The following is a 12,884-nucleotide window of genomic DNA, read 5'->3' on the forward strand; positions in this document are numbered from 1 at the left end:
ATAAACCTAATAAAGATGGTATACATACAAAAAGAAAAATTACAGATGGAAATCATTTATGAACATTGATGCAAAAATTCTAAGTGATACATTAGCTAACAGACTCCAACACTACAGTAAGAAAAGAATACGCCATGATGAAATGGAATTTATACTAAGAATGCAAGAATGATTCAACATTAGAAAATGAATATCATTCATCAATATTAATGAGTCTGAGGAGAAAAATCATGACTATATCCATAGATGCTGAAAAACCTTTGATAAAATCCAACAGTCATTCCTAATAAAAATTCTTAAAAAAATAAAACAGGAATGGACAGGCACTTCCATTTTACACACACACACACACACACACACACACACACACACACACACACACACACCCCTCAATCGTACTGCCAGCATATTACTTAATAGGGAACCCCAAGAGTCATTTACTTTAAGGTCAGAAACAAAACAAGGATGCTATTGTCTCAACTGTTATTTGCCATTATTCCAGCACTATTAGCCAATGCAATTAGATAGGAGAAAACAATTAGAGGAATAAGAATTAGAAACTAAAAGACAAAACTATCTTTATTTACAGATGATATAACAGTATATCATGGAAACCCTAGAGAATTTATGATAAAACTAACTCAATAAAATAATTCAGCAAGGTAGCAGGCTGTAAAGTTAAAATGCAAAGATAATACTATTCATATACACAAATAATAACTAGTTAGAAAACACAATGAGTAAAAAAAGATTTATAACAGCAACAATAAAGTACATAAAAGAATTTTTAAAACATTCAAATCTAATATAAAAAATACTATAAAATATTCATGAAAGGCACAAAAGTAGACTTGAACAAATTAAGAAATATCCCTTTTCTTCATTAGGATATCTCAACATCATTAAGATATTTGTTCTCCCCTAAGAAAACTTATAAATTTAACGTGATCCCAATAAAAATGCCAATGAGTTTTTTTTGTTTGTTCATTTTGTGTTTTTTTGCCGCACCATGCAGCATGTGGGATCTTAGTTCCCTGACCAGGGATCAAACCCACGCCCACTACAGTAGAAGCACAGAGTCTTAACTACTGGACTGCAGTAGTTAAGTTACTGGACTGAAGTCCCGAGATTTTTTTAAAATGAAGCTAGACAAGTTAATACTAAAATTCATAAGGAAATATAAACATGTAAGAACAGCTAGGGAAACAATGAAAATAAAGGGCTATGAGAGGAGACTAACAGATATTCAAACATCCTTACAAAGCTTCTATATTTAAAATAGTGTGTAGTACTGATGCATGAATAGGTAAAGAGAACAAAAGAACAGAATAGAAAGCCCCCAAATAGACCCAAGTACATATGGAACTTTAGTATATGATAAAGGTAATATCTCAAATACTGGACAAAGACAGACCTTTAAATAAAATTTGGGGGGGGGGCAACTGGATAGTCACTGGAAAAGGATAAGATTAGATCCACTTCTCATTTTACATACAATAATAAAATCCAATGGATCAGAGATTTACATGTAAAACATGAAAATATACATATACTAGAAGAAAACATGGGTGAATTCTTACACCCATTCAGATTCTATAGTCTGAAGGGAAAGGCTTTCTAACTATTACTCAAAGGCCCAATGTAATAAAAGAAAAGATCAACAAAAGAAGATGTGGCACATATATACAATGGAATATTACTCAGCCATAAAAAGAAATGAAATTGAGTTATCTGTAGTGAGGTGGATGGACCTAGAGTCTGTCATACAGAGTGAAGTAAGTCAGAAAGAGAAAAATAAATACTGTATGCTAACACATATATATGGAATCTAAAAAAGAAAAGTGGTCATGAAGAACCTAGGGGCAGGACAGGAAAAGATGCAGACCTACTAGAGAATGGACTTGAGGACACAGGGAGGGGGAAGGGTAAGCTGGGACAAAGTGAGAGAGTGGCATGGACATATATACACTACTAAATGTAAAACCGATAGCTAGTGGGAAGCAGCCACATAGCACAGGGAGATCAACTTGGTGCTTTGTGACCACCTAGAGAGGTGGGATAGGGAGGGAGACACAAGAGGGAAGAGATATGGAGATATATGTATATATATAGCTGATTCACTTTGTTATAAAGCAGAAACTAACACAACGTTGTAAAGCAATTATACTCCAATAAAGATGTTAAAAAAAAAAGATCAACAAATTTGACTACATAAAAATTAAAAACTTGTGCATGACAAAAGACATCATAAGGAAAGTCAAAAGACAAATGACAAACTGGGAGAAAATATCATAACACATTTCACAGATGAAGAATAAATATCCCTAATATACAAAAAACTTTAACTGAGGAAACAAAAGACCAAAAATCTTATAGAAAATGGGAAAAAGATGTGAGCAGACAATATTAAAAAAGAGATATTAAATGATCTTTAAAAATATGCAAAAATGTTTACCTTCCCTCATCATAAAACAAATTCAAATTAAAACTACACTGAGACATCCTTTCTCACCCAACTGATTGGAAAAACTTCAAAATACAATATATGTACTCTATTGGTAAGGCTATGGGGAAACTGGCACTCTTTCGCACTCCTGGTAGAATTTAACATTCTCTACAAAACTACATATTTATTTACCTTTCAATCTAGTATATGAACTTCTAGGAATTTACCCTGAGGACACACCTCCAAAATTTCAAGAAAACACATGCAGAAAGTTATCCACTGCAGCATTATTTGTAATCACAAAATACTGCAGACTATCTAAACATCCAAGCATAGGAGATTCATTCAATAAACTATATTAGAAAATGACCTTCATAACCTCCCAAGGTTTCCCAAAGATTCAAAATGTCTACTTGAATATACAGGCTACATTTGTTTTTTAAAAGTAGATAAATACAAGAAAAGAGTAGATAGAGTCAGCTATACCTCTTGACTGAGAATTAAATAAAAATGAAGGAATAGTATCTTTTTACTTTAATTCTTCTAACTGAAATTTATTGCTATTTTGATTGTCTCTGACACATCCTCACCAGTTCTCTTCAACACTGTATTGGAAGTCCCAGTCATTTTAATAAGGCAAGAAAAAGAAAGGAAAAGTATTTGGATTGGAAATGAAGTAAAAATGTCTCCATTCATAGATAACATGACTATTTATATGGACAATCCTAAGGAATGCATATAACAACTACTAGAACCAATAAGGGGACTCAGCAAGGATACCGAATTATGGGAGAGTTAAAAAACAAAAAAGAATTTTTTTTTTTTTTTTTTTGCGGTATGCGGGCCTCTCACTGTTGTGGCCTCTCCCATTGCGGAGCACAGGCTCCGGACGCACAGGCTCCGGACGCGCAGGCTCAGCAGCCATGGCTCATGGGCCTAGCCGCTCTGCAGCATGTGGGATCTTCCCGGACCAGGGCATGAACCTGTGTCCCCCTGCATGGGCAGGTGGACTCTCAACCACTGCACCACCAGGGAAGCCCCAGAAAAGTATTTTTAATATACTAGTAGCAAACAATGAAATAGAAATGTTAATAAAATGGAATTTAAAAAGCATAAAATATTTATACATAAATTTAACAAAAGACGTGCAAGACCTCTAGAATAAATGCTGTAAAACACTGCTCAGGGAAAACAAAGAAAACCTAAATAAAGGGAGAGGTATACCATATTCATAAACTGGAAGAATAAATAATATTAAGCTATCAATTCTCCTCAAATTGATTATAGATTCAACACAACCCCCATCACAATCCTAGAAGGCTTTGTTTTACAGAAATTATAAGCTGGTTCTAAATTGTTTATGGAAATAGGAACTAGAATATTAAAAAAAAGAAGGACAAAGTTGGAAGACCACACATTTAAGAGGTACCATAAAGCTACATTAATCGATACAGTGAGGTACTGGCATAGAATTGACAAATAGTTCGATAGAATGTGATATGGATCCCAGAAATACACCTACAATTATATGGTTATCTGCTTTTTAGACAAAGATGCCAAGGCACACCAATGGGGAAAGAGAAGTGTTTTAAACAAATTATGCTAGAATGAGTGGAAATCAGTATGGAAAAAAACTGAACTTATCACACACAAATATTAATTCAAGTTGGATCACAGACCAAAATGTAAAAGCTAAAACTGTAAAACATTTACAATAAAACATAGGAAAATATCTTTAAGACTTGGAAATAGACAAAAGATTTTTAGGACACAGGAAGCAATAACTGTGAAGGAAAAAAATTAATAAATTAGACTTCATAAAAATTTAAAACTTCTGCTCATCAAAAGACACTGTTAAGAAACGAAATAGGGAACTGAAACAAGATGGCGGAGTAGAAGGACATGCACTTACTGCCTCTTGTGAGAACACCAGAATCACAACTAGCTGCTGGACAATCACTGACAGGAAGACACTGGAACTCACCAAGATAACCCACATCCAAAGACAAAGGAGAAGCCACAATGAGATGGTAGGAGGGGCGCAATCACAGTAAAATCAAATCCCATAACTGCTGGGTGGGTGACTCACAGACTGGAGAACACTTAAACCACAGAAGTCCACCAACTGAAGTGAAGGTTCTGAGCCCCATGTCAGGCTTCCCAACCTGGGGGTCTGGCAACGGGACGAGGAATTCCTAGAGAATCAGACTTTGAAAGCTAGTGGGATTTGACTGCAGGACTTTGACAGGACTGGGGGAAACAGAGACTCCACTCTTGGAGGGCACACACAAAGTAGTGTGTGCATCGGGACCCAGGGGAAGGAGCAGTGACCCCAGGGGAGACTGAACCAGACCTGCCTGCTAGTGTTGTAGGGTCTCCTGCAGAGGAGGGGGGTGCTGTAGATCACCATGGGGACAAGGACCCTGGCAGCAGAAGTTCTGGGAGTACTCCTTGGCGTGAGCCCTCCCAGAGTCTGTCATTAGCCCCACCAAAAGCCCAGGTAGGCTCCAGTGTTGGGTGGCTTCAGGCAAAACAAACAACAGGGAGGGAACCCAGCCCCACCCATCAACAGTCAAGAGGATGAAAGTTTTACTGAGCTCTGCCCAACAGAGAAACAGTCAGCTCTCCCCACCACCAGTCCCTCCCATCAGGAAACTAGCACAAGCCTCTTAGACAGCCTCATCTACCACAGGGCAGACAGCAGAAGCAAGAAGAACTACAATCCTGCAGCCTGTGGAAAAAAAACCACATTCACAGAAAGATACACAAGATGAAAAGGCAGAGCGCTATGTACCAGATGAAGGAACAAGATAAAACCCAAGAAAAACAACTAAATTAAGTGGAGATAGGCAACCTTCCAGAAAAAGAATTCAGAATAATGATAGTGAAGATGATCCAGGTCCTCGGAAAAACAATGGAGGCAAAGATGGAGAAGATGCAAGAAATGTTTAACAAAGACCTAGAAGAATTAAAGAACAAACAAACAGAGATGAACAATACAATAACTGAAATGAAAACTACACAAGAAGGAATCAATAACAGAATAACTGAGGCAGAACGGATAAGTGACCTGGAAGACAGAATGGTGGAATTCACTGCTGCAAAACAGAATAAAGTAAAAAGAATGAAAAGAAATGAAGACAGCCTAAGAGACCTCTGGGACAACATTAAACGCAACAACATTCGCATTATAGGGGTCCCAGAAGGAGAAGAGAGAAAGGACCAGAGAAAATATTTGAAGAGATAATAGTTGAAAACTTCCCTAACAAGGGAAAGGAAATAGCCACCCAAGTCCAGGAAGCACAGAGAATCCCAGGCAGGATAAACCCAAAGAAAAACATGCTGAGACACATAGTAATCAAATTGGCAAAAATTAAAGACAAAGAAAAATTACTGAAAGCAGCAAGGGAAAAATGACAAATAACATACAAGGGAACTCCCATAAGGTTAACAGCTGATTTCTCAGCAGAAACTCTACAAGCCAGAAGGGAGTGGCATGATATACTTAAAGTGATGAAAGGGAAGAACCTACAACCAAGATTACTCTACCCTGCAAGGGTCTCATTCAGATTCCATGGAGAAATTAAAACGTTTACAGATAAGCAAAAGCTGAGAGAATTCAGCACCACCAAACCAGCTCTACAACAAATGCTAAAGGAATTTCTCTAAGTGGGAAACAAAAGAGGAGAAAAGGACCTAAAAAAACAAACCCAAAACAATTAAGAAAATGGTCATAGGAACATACATATCAATAATTACCTTAAATGTGAATGGATTAAATGCTCCAACCAAAAGACACAGGCTTGCTGAATGGATACAGAAACAAGACCCATATATATGCTGTCTACAAGAGACCACTTCAGACCTAGGGACACATACAGATTGAAAGTGAGGGAATGGAAAAAGATATTCCATGCAAATGGAAATCAAAAGAAAGCTGGAGTAGCAATACTCATATCAGATAAAAGACTTTAAGAATGTTACAAGAGACAAGGAAGGACACAACATAATGATCAAGGGATCAATCCAAGAAGAAGATATAACAATTATATATGCACCCAACATAGGAGCACCTCAATACATAAGGCAACTGCTAACAGCTATAAAAGAGGAAATCGACAGTAACACAATAATAGGGGGGGACTTTAACACCTCACTTACACCAATGGACAGATCATCCAAAATGAAAATAAATAAGGAAACAGAAGCTTTAAGTGACACAACAGACCAGATAGATTTAATTGATATTTATAGGACATTCCATCCAAAAACAGCAGATTACACTTTCTTCTCAAGTGCACACAGAACATTCTCCAGGATAGATCACATCCTGGGTCACAAATCAAGCCTCAGTAAATTTAAGAATATTGAAATCATATCAAGCATCTTTTCTGACCACAACGCTATGATATTAGAAATGAATTATAGGGAAAAAATGTAAAAAACACAAACACACAGAGGCTAAACAATACGTTACTAAATAACCAAGAGATCACTGAAGAAATTAGAGGAAATCAAAAAATATCTAGAGACAAATGACAATGAAAACACGATGATCCAAAACCTATGGGATGCAGCAAAAGCAGTTCTAAGAGGGAAGTTTATAGCTACACAAGCCTACCTCAAGAAACAAGAAAAATCTCAAAAAAGCAATCTCACCTTACACCTAAAGGAACTAGAGAAAGAAGAATAAACAAAACCCAAAGTTCGCAGAAGGAAAGAAATCATAAAGATCAGAGCAGAAATAAATGAAGTAGAAACAAAGAAAACAGTAGCAAAGATCAATAAAACTAAAAGCTGGTTCTTTGAGAAGATAAACAAAATAGATAAACCATTAGCCAGACTCATCAAGAAAAAGAGCGAGAGGACTCAAATCAATAAAATTAGAAATGAAAAAGGAGAAGTTACAACAGACACCACAGAAATACAAAGCATCCTAAGAGACTACTACAAGTAACTCTATGCCAATGAAATGGACAACCTGGAAGAAATGGACAAATTCTTAGAAAGATATAACCTTCCAAGACTGAACCAGAAAGAAACAGAAAATATAAAAAGACCAATCACAAGTAATGAAATTGAAACTGTGATTAAAAATCTTCCAACAAGCAAAAGTCCTGGACCAGATGGCTTCACAGGTGAATTCTATCAAACATTTAGAGAAGAGCTAACACCCATCCTTCTCAAACTCTTCCAAAAAACTGCGGAGGAAGGAACACTCCCAAACTCATTCTGGGAGGCCACCATCACCCTGATACCAAAACCAGACAAAGATACTACAAAAAAAGAAAATTACAGACCAATATCACTGATGAACATAGATGCAAAAATCCTCAACAAAATATTAGCAAACAGAATCCAACAACACATTAAAAGGATCATACACCATGATCAAGTGGGATTTATCCCAGGGATTCAAGGATTCTTCAATATATGCAAATCAATCAATGTGATACACCATATTAACAAATTGAAGAATAAAAACCATATGATCATCTCAATAGATGCAGAAAAAGCTTTTGACAAAATTCAACACCCATTTATGATAAAAACTCTCCAGAAAGGGCATAGAGGGAACCTACCTCAATATAATAAAGGCCATATATGACAAACCCACAGCAAACATCATTCTCAATGGTGAAACACTGAAAGCATTTCCTCTAAGATCAGGAATAAGACAAGGATGTACACTCTCACCACTATTATTCAACATAGCTTTGGAAGTCCTAGCCACGGCAATCAGAGAAGAAAAAGAAATAAAAGGAATACAAATTGGAAAAGAAGAAGTAAAACTGTCACTGTTTGCAGATGACATGATACTATACATAGAGAATCCTAAAAATGCCACCAGAAAACTACTAGAGCTAATCAATGAATTTGGTAAAGTTGCAAGATACAAAATTAATGCACAGAAATCTCTTGCATTTGTATTCACTAATGATGAAAAATCTGAAAGAGAAATTAAGGAAACACTCCCACTTACCATTGCAACATAAAGAATAAAATACCTAGGAATAAACCTACCTAGGGAGACAGAAGACCTGTATGCAGAAAACTATAAGACACTGATGAAAGAAATTAAAGATGATACATACAGATGGTGAGATATACCATGTTCTTGGATTGGAAGAATCAATATTGTGAAAATGACTATACTACCTAAACCAATCTACAGATTCAATGCAATCCCTATCAAATTACCAATGGCATTTTTTACGTAACTAGAACAAAGTAATCTTAAAATTTGTATGGAGACACAAAAGACCCCGAATAGCCAAAGCAGTCTTGAGGGGAAAAAACGGAGCTGAAGGAATCGAACTCCCTGACTTCAGATTATACTACGAAGCTACAGTAATCAAGACAATATGGTACTGGCACAAGAAAAGAAACATAGATCAATGGAACAAGACAGAAAGCCCAGAGATAAACCCATGCACCTATGGTCAACTAACCTATGACAAAGGAGGCAAGGATATACAATGGAGAAAAGACAGTCTCTTCAATAAGTGCTGCTGGGGAAACTGGACAGCTACATGTAAAAGAATGAAATTAGAACACTCCCTAACACCATACACAAAAATAAACTCAAAATGGATTCGAGACCTAAATGTAAGACCGGACACTATAAAACTCTTAGAGGAAAACATAGGAAGAACACTCTTTGACATAAATCACAGCAAGATCTTTTTGGATCTCCCTCCTAGAGTAATGGAAATAAAAACAAAAATAAACAAATGGGACCTAATGAAACTTCAAAGCTTTTGCACAGCAAAGGAAACCATAAACAAGATGAATAAACAACCCTCAGAATGGGAGAAAATATTTGCAAATGAAGCAACAGACAAAGGATTAATCTCCAAAATATATAAACAGCTCATATTAAAAAAACAAACACTCAATCCAAAATGGGCAGAAGACCTAAATAGACCTTTCTCCAAAAAAGACATACAGATGGCCAAGAAGCGCATGAAAAGCTGTTCATCACTAATTATTAGAGAAATGCAAATCAAAACTACAGTGAGATATCACCTCACACCAGTTAGAATGCGCATTATCAGAAAATCTACAAACAACAAATGCTGGAGAGGGTGTGGAGAAAAGGGAGCCCTCTTGCACTGTTGGTGGGAATGTAAATTGATACGGCCACTATGGAGAACAGTATGGAGGTTCCTTAAAATACTAAAACTAGAAATACCATATGATCCAGCAATCCCACTACTGGGCATATACCCAGAGAAAACCATAATTCAAAAAGACACATGCACCCCAATGTTCATTGCAGCACTGTTTACAATAGCCAGGTTATGGAATCAACCTAAATGCCCATCTACAGAGGAACGGATAAAGAAGATGTGGTACATATATACAATGGAATATTACTCAGCCATAAAAAGGAATGAAATTGGGTCATTTGTTGAGCCGTGGATGGATCTAGAGAGTGTCATACAGAGTGAAGTAAGTCAGAAAGAGAAAAACAAATATCGTTTATTAACGCATATATGTGGAACCTAGAAAAATGGTACAGATGAACCAGTTTGCAGGGTAGAAATTAGAGAACAAACGTATGGACACCAAACGGGGAAAGCCGTGGGGGGGTGGGGGGGTGGTGTGATAAATTGGGTGATTGGGATTGACACGTATACACTGGTGTGTATAAAACTGATGACTAATAAAACCTGCTGTATTAAAAAAAAATGTGCCTTCTTGATAAAATGTTTAAAATAAAAAAAGAAAAAATTGTCTTGTGTAAAGAAATACTTATTTGAAGTTCACAATTAACTTCAGTTTTAATTATTTTCCTTTTTAAAGTTCAAAATATATTTTTATATTGTTAATTTTAAAATAGTATGCATAGTATGATTACATTTCTCTTAATTTTTTTCTGAATATATCTAGCTATTCATTTACCCAACTGCACATATACAGAGCTATATTTGGAATCATGTTTAACAAATATCATAAAGTTGTTCTGGGGTACTGAGATTGTGGATAATTTGTAGCTGTTTTTTAGGTGATTTATTTATATTCTTCATATATATGTCATGTACATCTCTATTTTTAATAAGATTTATATTTTTAAAAAGCAAATAAAATTTATTGAAATTAAAAAAAAAAAAGAAATGAAATAGGTAAGCCAGAGACTGGGAGAAAACACGCTCATATTTAAACTCTTACCTTGAACTCATCTGAGATTTCAGACACAAAGGATGATATCTGCTTCATGAGCCTGTCCACACTGCTCTCACTTCCTGTTTTGAGGAGTGTAGTAATGGCCAGTGTAGCAATGCTTCTGTTTGAGTCTGTGATCAAGTTTTCTAAGTCCAGATTGCAGGCAGTAACAGCAGAGGGGTGCTTCATTGCCACCTGGCCAAAGGGCATGGAAAAAATTCAGCAAATTGCTACTGATAAAGACCAGAACTTTAAAAAATAAAAGAAGACGAAAATAGAAAAATTTTTTTAAATGGAATTTTATTTCCCCTATTTGTAACTTCTGTTTGGGCCTCCCCTTATAATATGATCATCACCGTTAATTATACAGTTGTGCAAAACCAGAATCAGGAATTTAAAAGTTTCCCTTTTTTTTTCACAACTCACACATACACACTGTATTTTCTTTTTACAAGAGATAAATAAACTGACACCAAGCATTGTAAATGGATGACCACAACAAAAGCAACAATGATTGCAATTACCAAACATGAAACACACTCATACTATGTCATAATATTGACATTCAGTCCAGTAATCCTCCACTGTAACAGCTCCTTTACTTTGCAGTGAAAATTGATTTGTATATTTTTTGCCTCTGAATCCTTGTGGGATTTTTTTATTATTATTCAAACAGAAAGTCACAAAAATTATAATCATCCTCTTCAGTTCACTCAGCCCCATGTAATTAATTTTTTTACCTTGATCTTGTTAGCACTTTTATGAATTCATAAGTTTTCCATTAGAGTTCTGAAAATGCTTATTCATTCAGTTCAGCAGTATAGTCAGTTACCAGAAACCTGTACTTGTCAGAGTCTTCTCCATGAATTCCTTGAAGGTGAAACTCTTTTATAGGAACATGTTTGTGAAAGCATCAGAGTACACCCAGAACTGTCTGTAAATGACAAAAGACTTAAAAATGACCACGGTTGGGGCTTCCCTGGTGGCGCACTGGTTGAGAATCTGCCTGCTAATGCAGGGGACACGGGTTCGAGCCCTGGTCTGGGAAGACCCCACATGCCGCGGAGCAACTAGGCCCGTGAGCCACAACTACTGATCCTGCGCGTCTGGAGCCTGTGCTCCACAACAAGAGAGGCCGCGATAGTGAGAGGCCCACGTACCGCAATGAAGAGTGGCCCCCGCTTGCCACAACTAGAGAAAGCCCTCGCACAGAAATGAAGACACAACACAGCTAAAAATAAATAAATAAATTTTTTTAAATGACCACGGTTAAAGATTTGATGAAAGTTCATAATAATGCAATTGACAAGGAAATTTAGTTATTTCTGAGATACACATTTTAAAGTAATAACTAGAATTATGACTTATAACATTATACCAGAACGTAAGATTTTTAGAAATTTCATGTAATATTTGAAACATTTATATTAACATATTTCCATACAAATAACCCAAAGAAAGTTTAGTATTACTTGTTTTTCTATTTGTTTCTTTGTTTTTTTATACTGCAGGTTCTTATTAGTCATCAATTTTATACACATCAGTGTATACATGTCAATCCGAATCGCCCAATTCAGCACACCACCATCCCCACCCCACCGCAGTTCTCCCCCCTTGGTTTCCATGTTTGTTCTCTACATCTGTGTCTCAACTTCTACCCTGCAAACCAGATCATCTGTACCATTTTTCTAGGTTCCACATATATGCGTTAATATACGATATTAGTTTTTCTCTTTCTGACTTACTTCACTCTCTAGACAGTCTCTAGATCCATCCATGTCTCAACAAATGACTCAATTTTGTTCCTTTTTATGGCTGAGTAATATTCCATTGTGTATATGTACATCTTCTTTATCCATTCCTCTGTAGATGGGCATTTAGGTTGCTTCCATGCCTGGCTATTATAAACAGTGCTGCCATAAACATTGGGGTGCATGTGTCTTTTTGAATTATGGTTTTCTCTGGGTACATGCCCAGTAGTGGGATTGCCGGATCATATGGTAATTCTAGTTTTAGTTTTTTAAGGAACCTCCATACTGTTCTCCATAGTGTCTGTATCAATTTACATTCCCACCAACAGTGCAAGAGGGCTCCCTTTTCTCCACACCCTCTCCAGCATTTGCTGTTTGTATATTTTCTGATGATGCACGTTCGAACTGGTGTGAGGTGATTTGCATTTCTCTAATAATTAGTGATGAGCAGCTTTTCATGTGCTTCTTGGCCATGTGTATGTCTCCTTTGGAGAAAGGTCTATTTAGGCCTTCTGCCC

At 36.3% G+C, this 12,884-nt stretch overlaps 1 protein-coding gene across 2 annotated transcripts in view; it reads right to left on the reverse strand.

Annotated features, from left to right (window-relative positions):
- The window catches only part of COPG2 (COPI coat complex subunit gamma 2), a 129,682-nt gene that overhangs the window by 46,067 nt on the left and 70,731 nt on the right, over nt 1-12,884 (reverse strand). For both annotated transcript variants that reach the window (XM_067747017.1, XM_067747018.1), the window contains exon 12: nt 10,622-10,810. In XM_067747017.1, coding sequence (XP_067603118.1) covers nt 10,622-10,810 — 189 coding nt within the window. The remainder of the gene's footprint in view (nt 1-10,621; nt 10,811-12,884) is intronic.

Source organism: Pseudorca crassidens, chromosome 8 (genome assembly GCF_039906515.1).
Source record: "Pseudorca crassidens isolate mPseCra1 chromosome 8, mPseCra1.hap1, whole genome shotgun sequence".
Classification (NCBI taxonomy): domain Eukaryota; kingdom Metazoa; phylum Chordata; class Mammalia; order Artiodactyla; family Delphinidae; genus Pseudorca; species Pseudorca crassidens.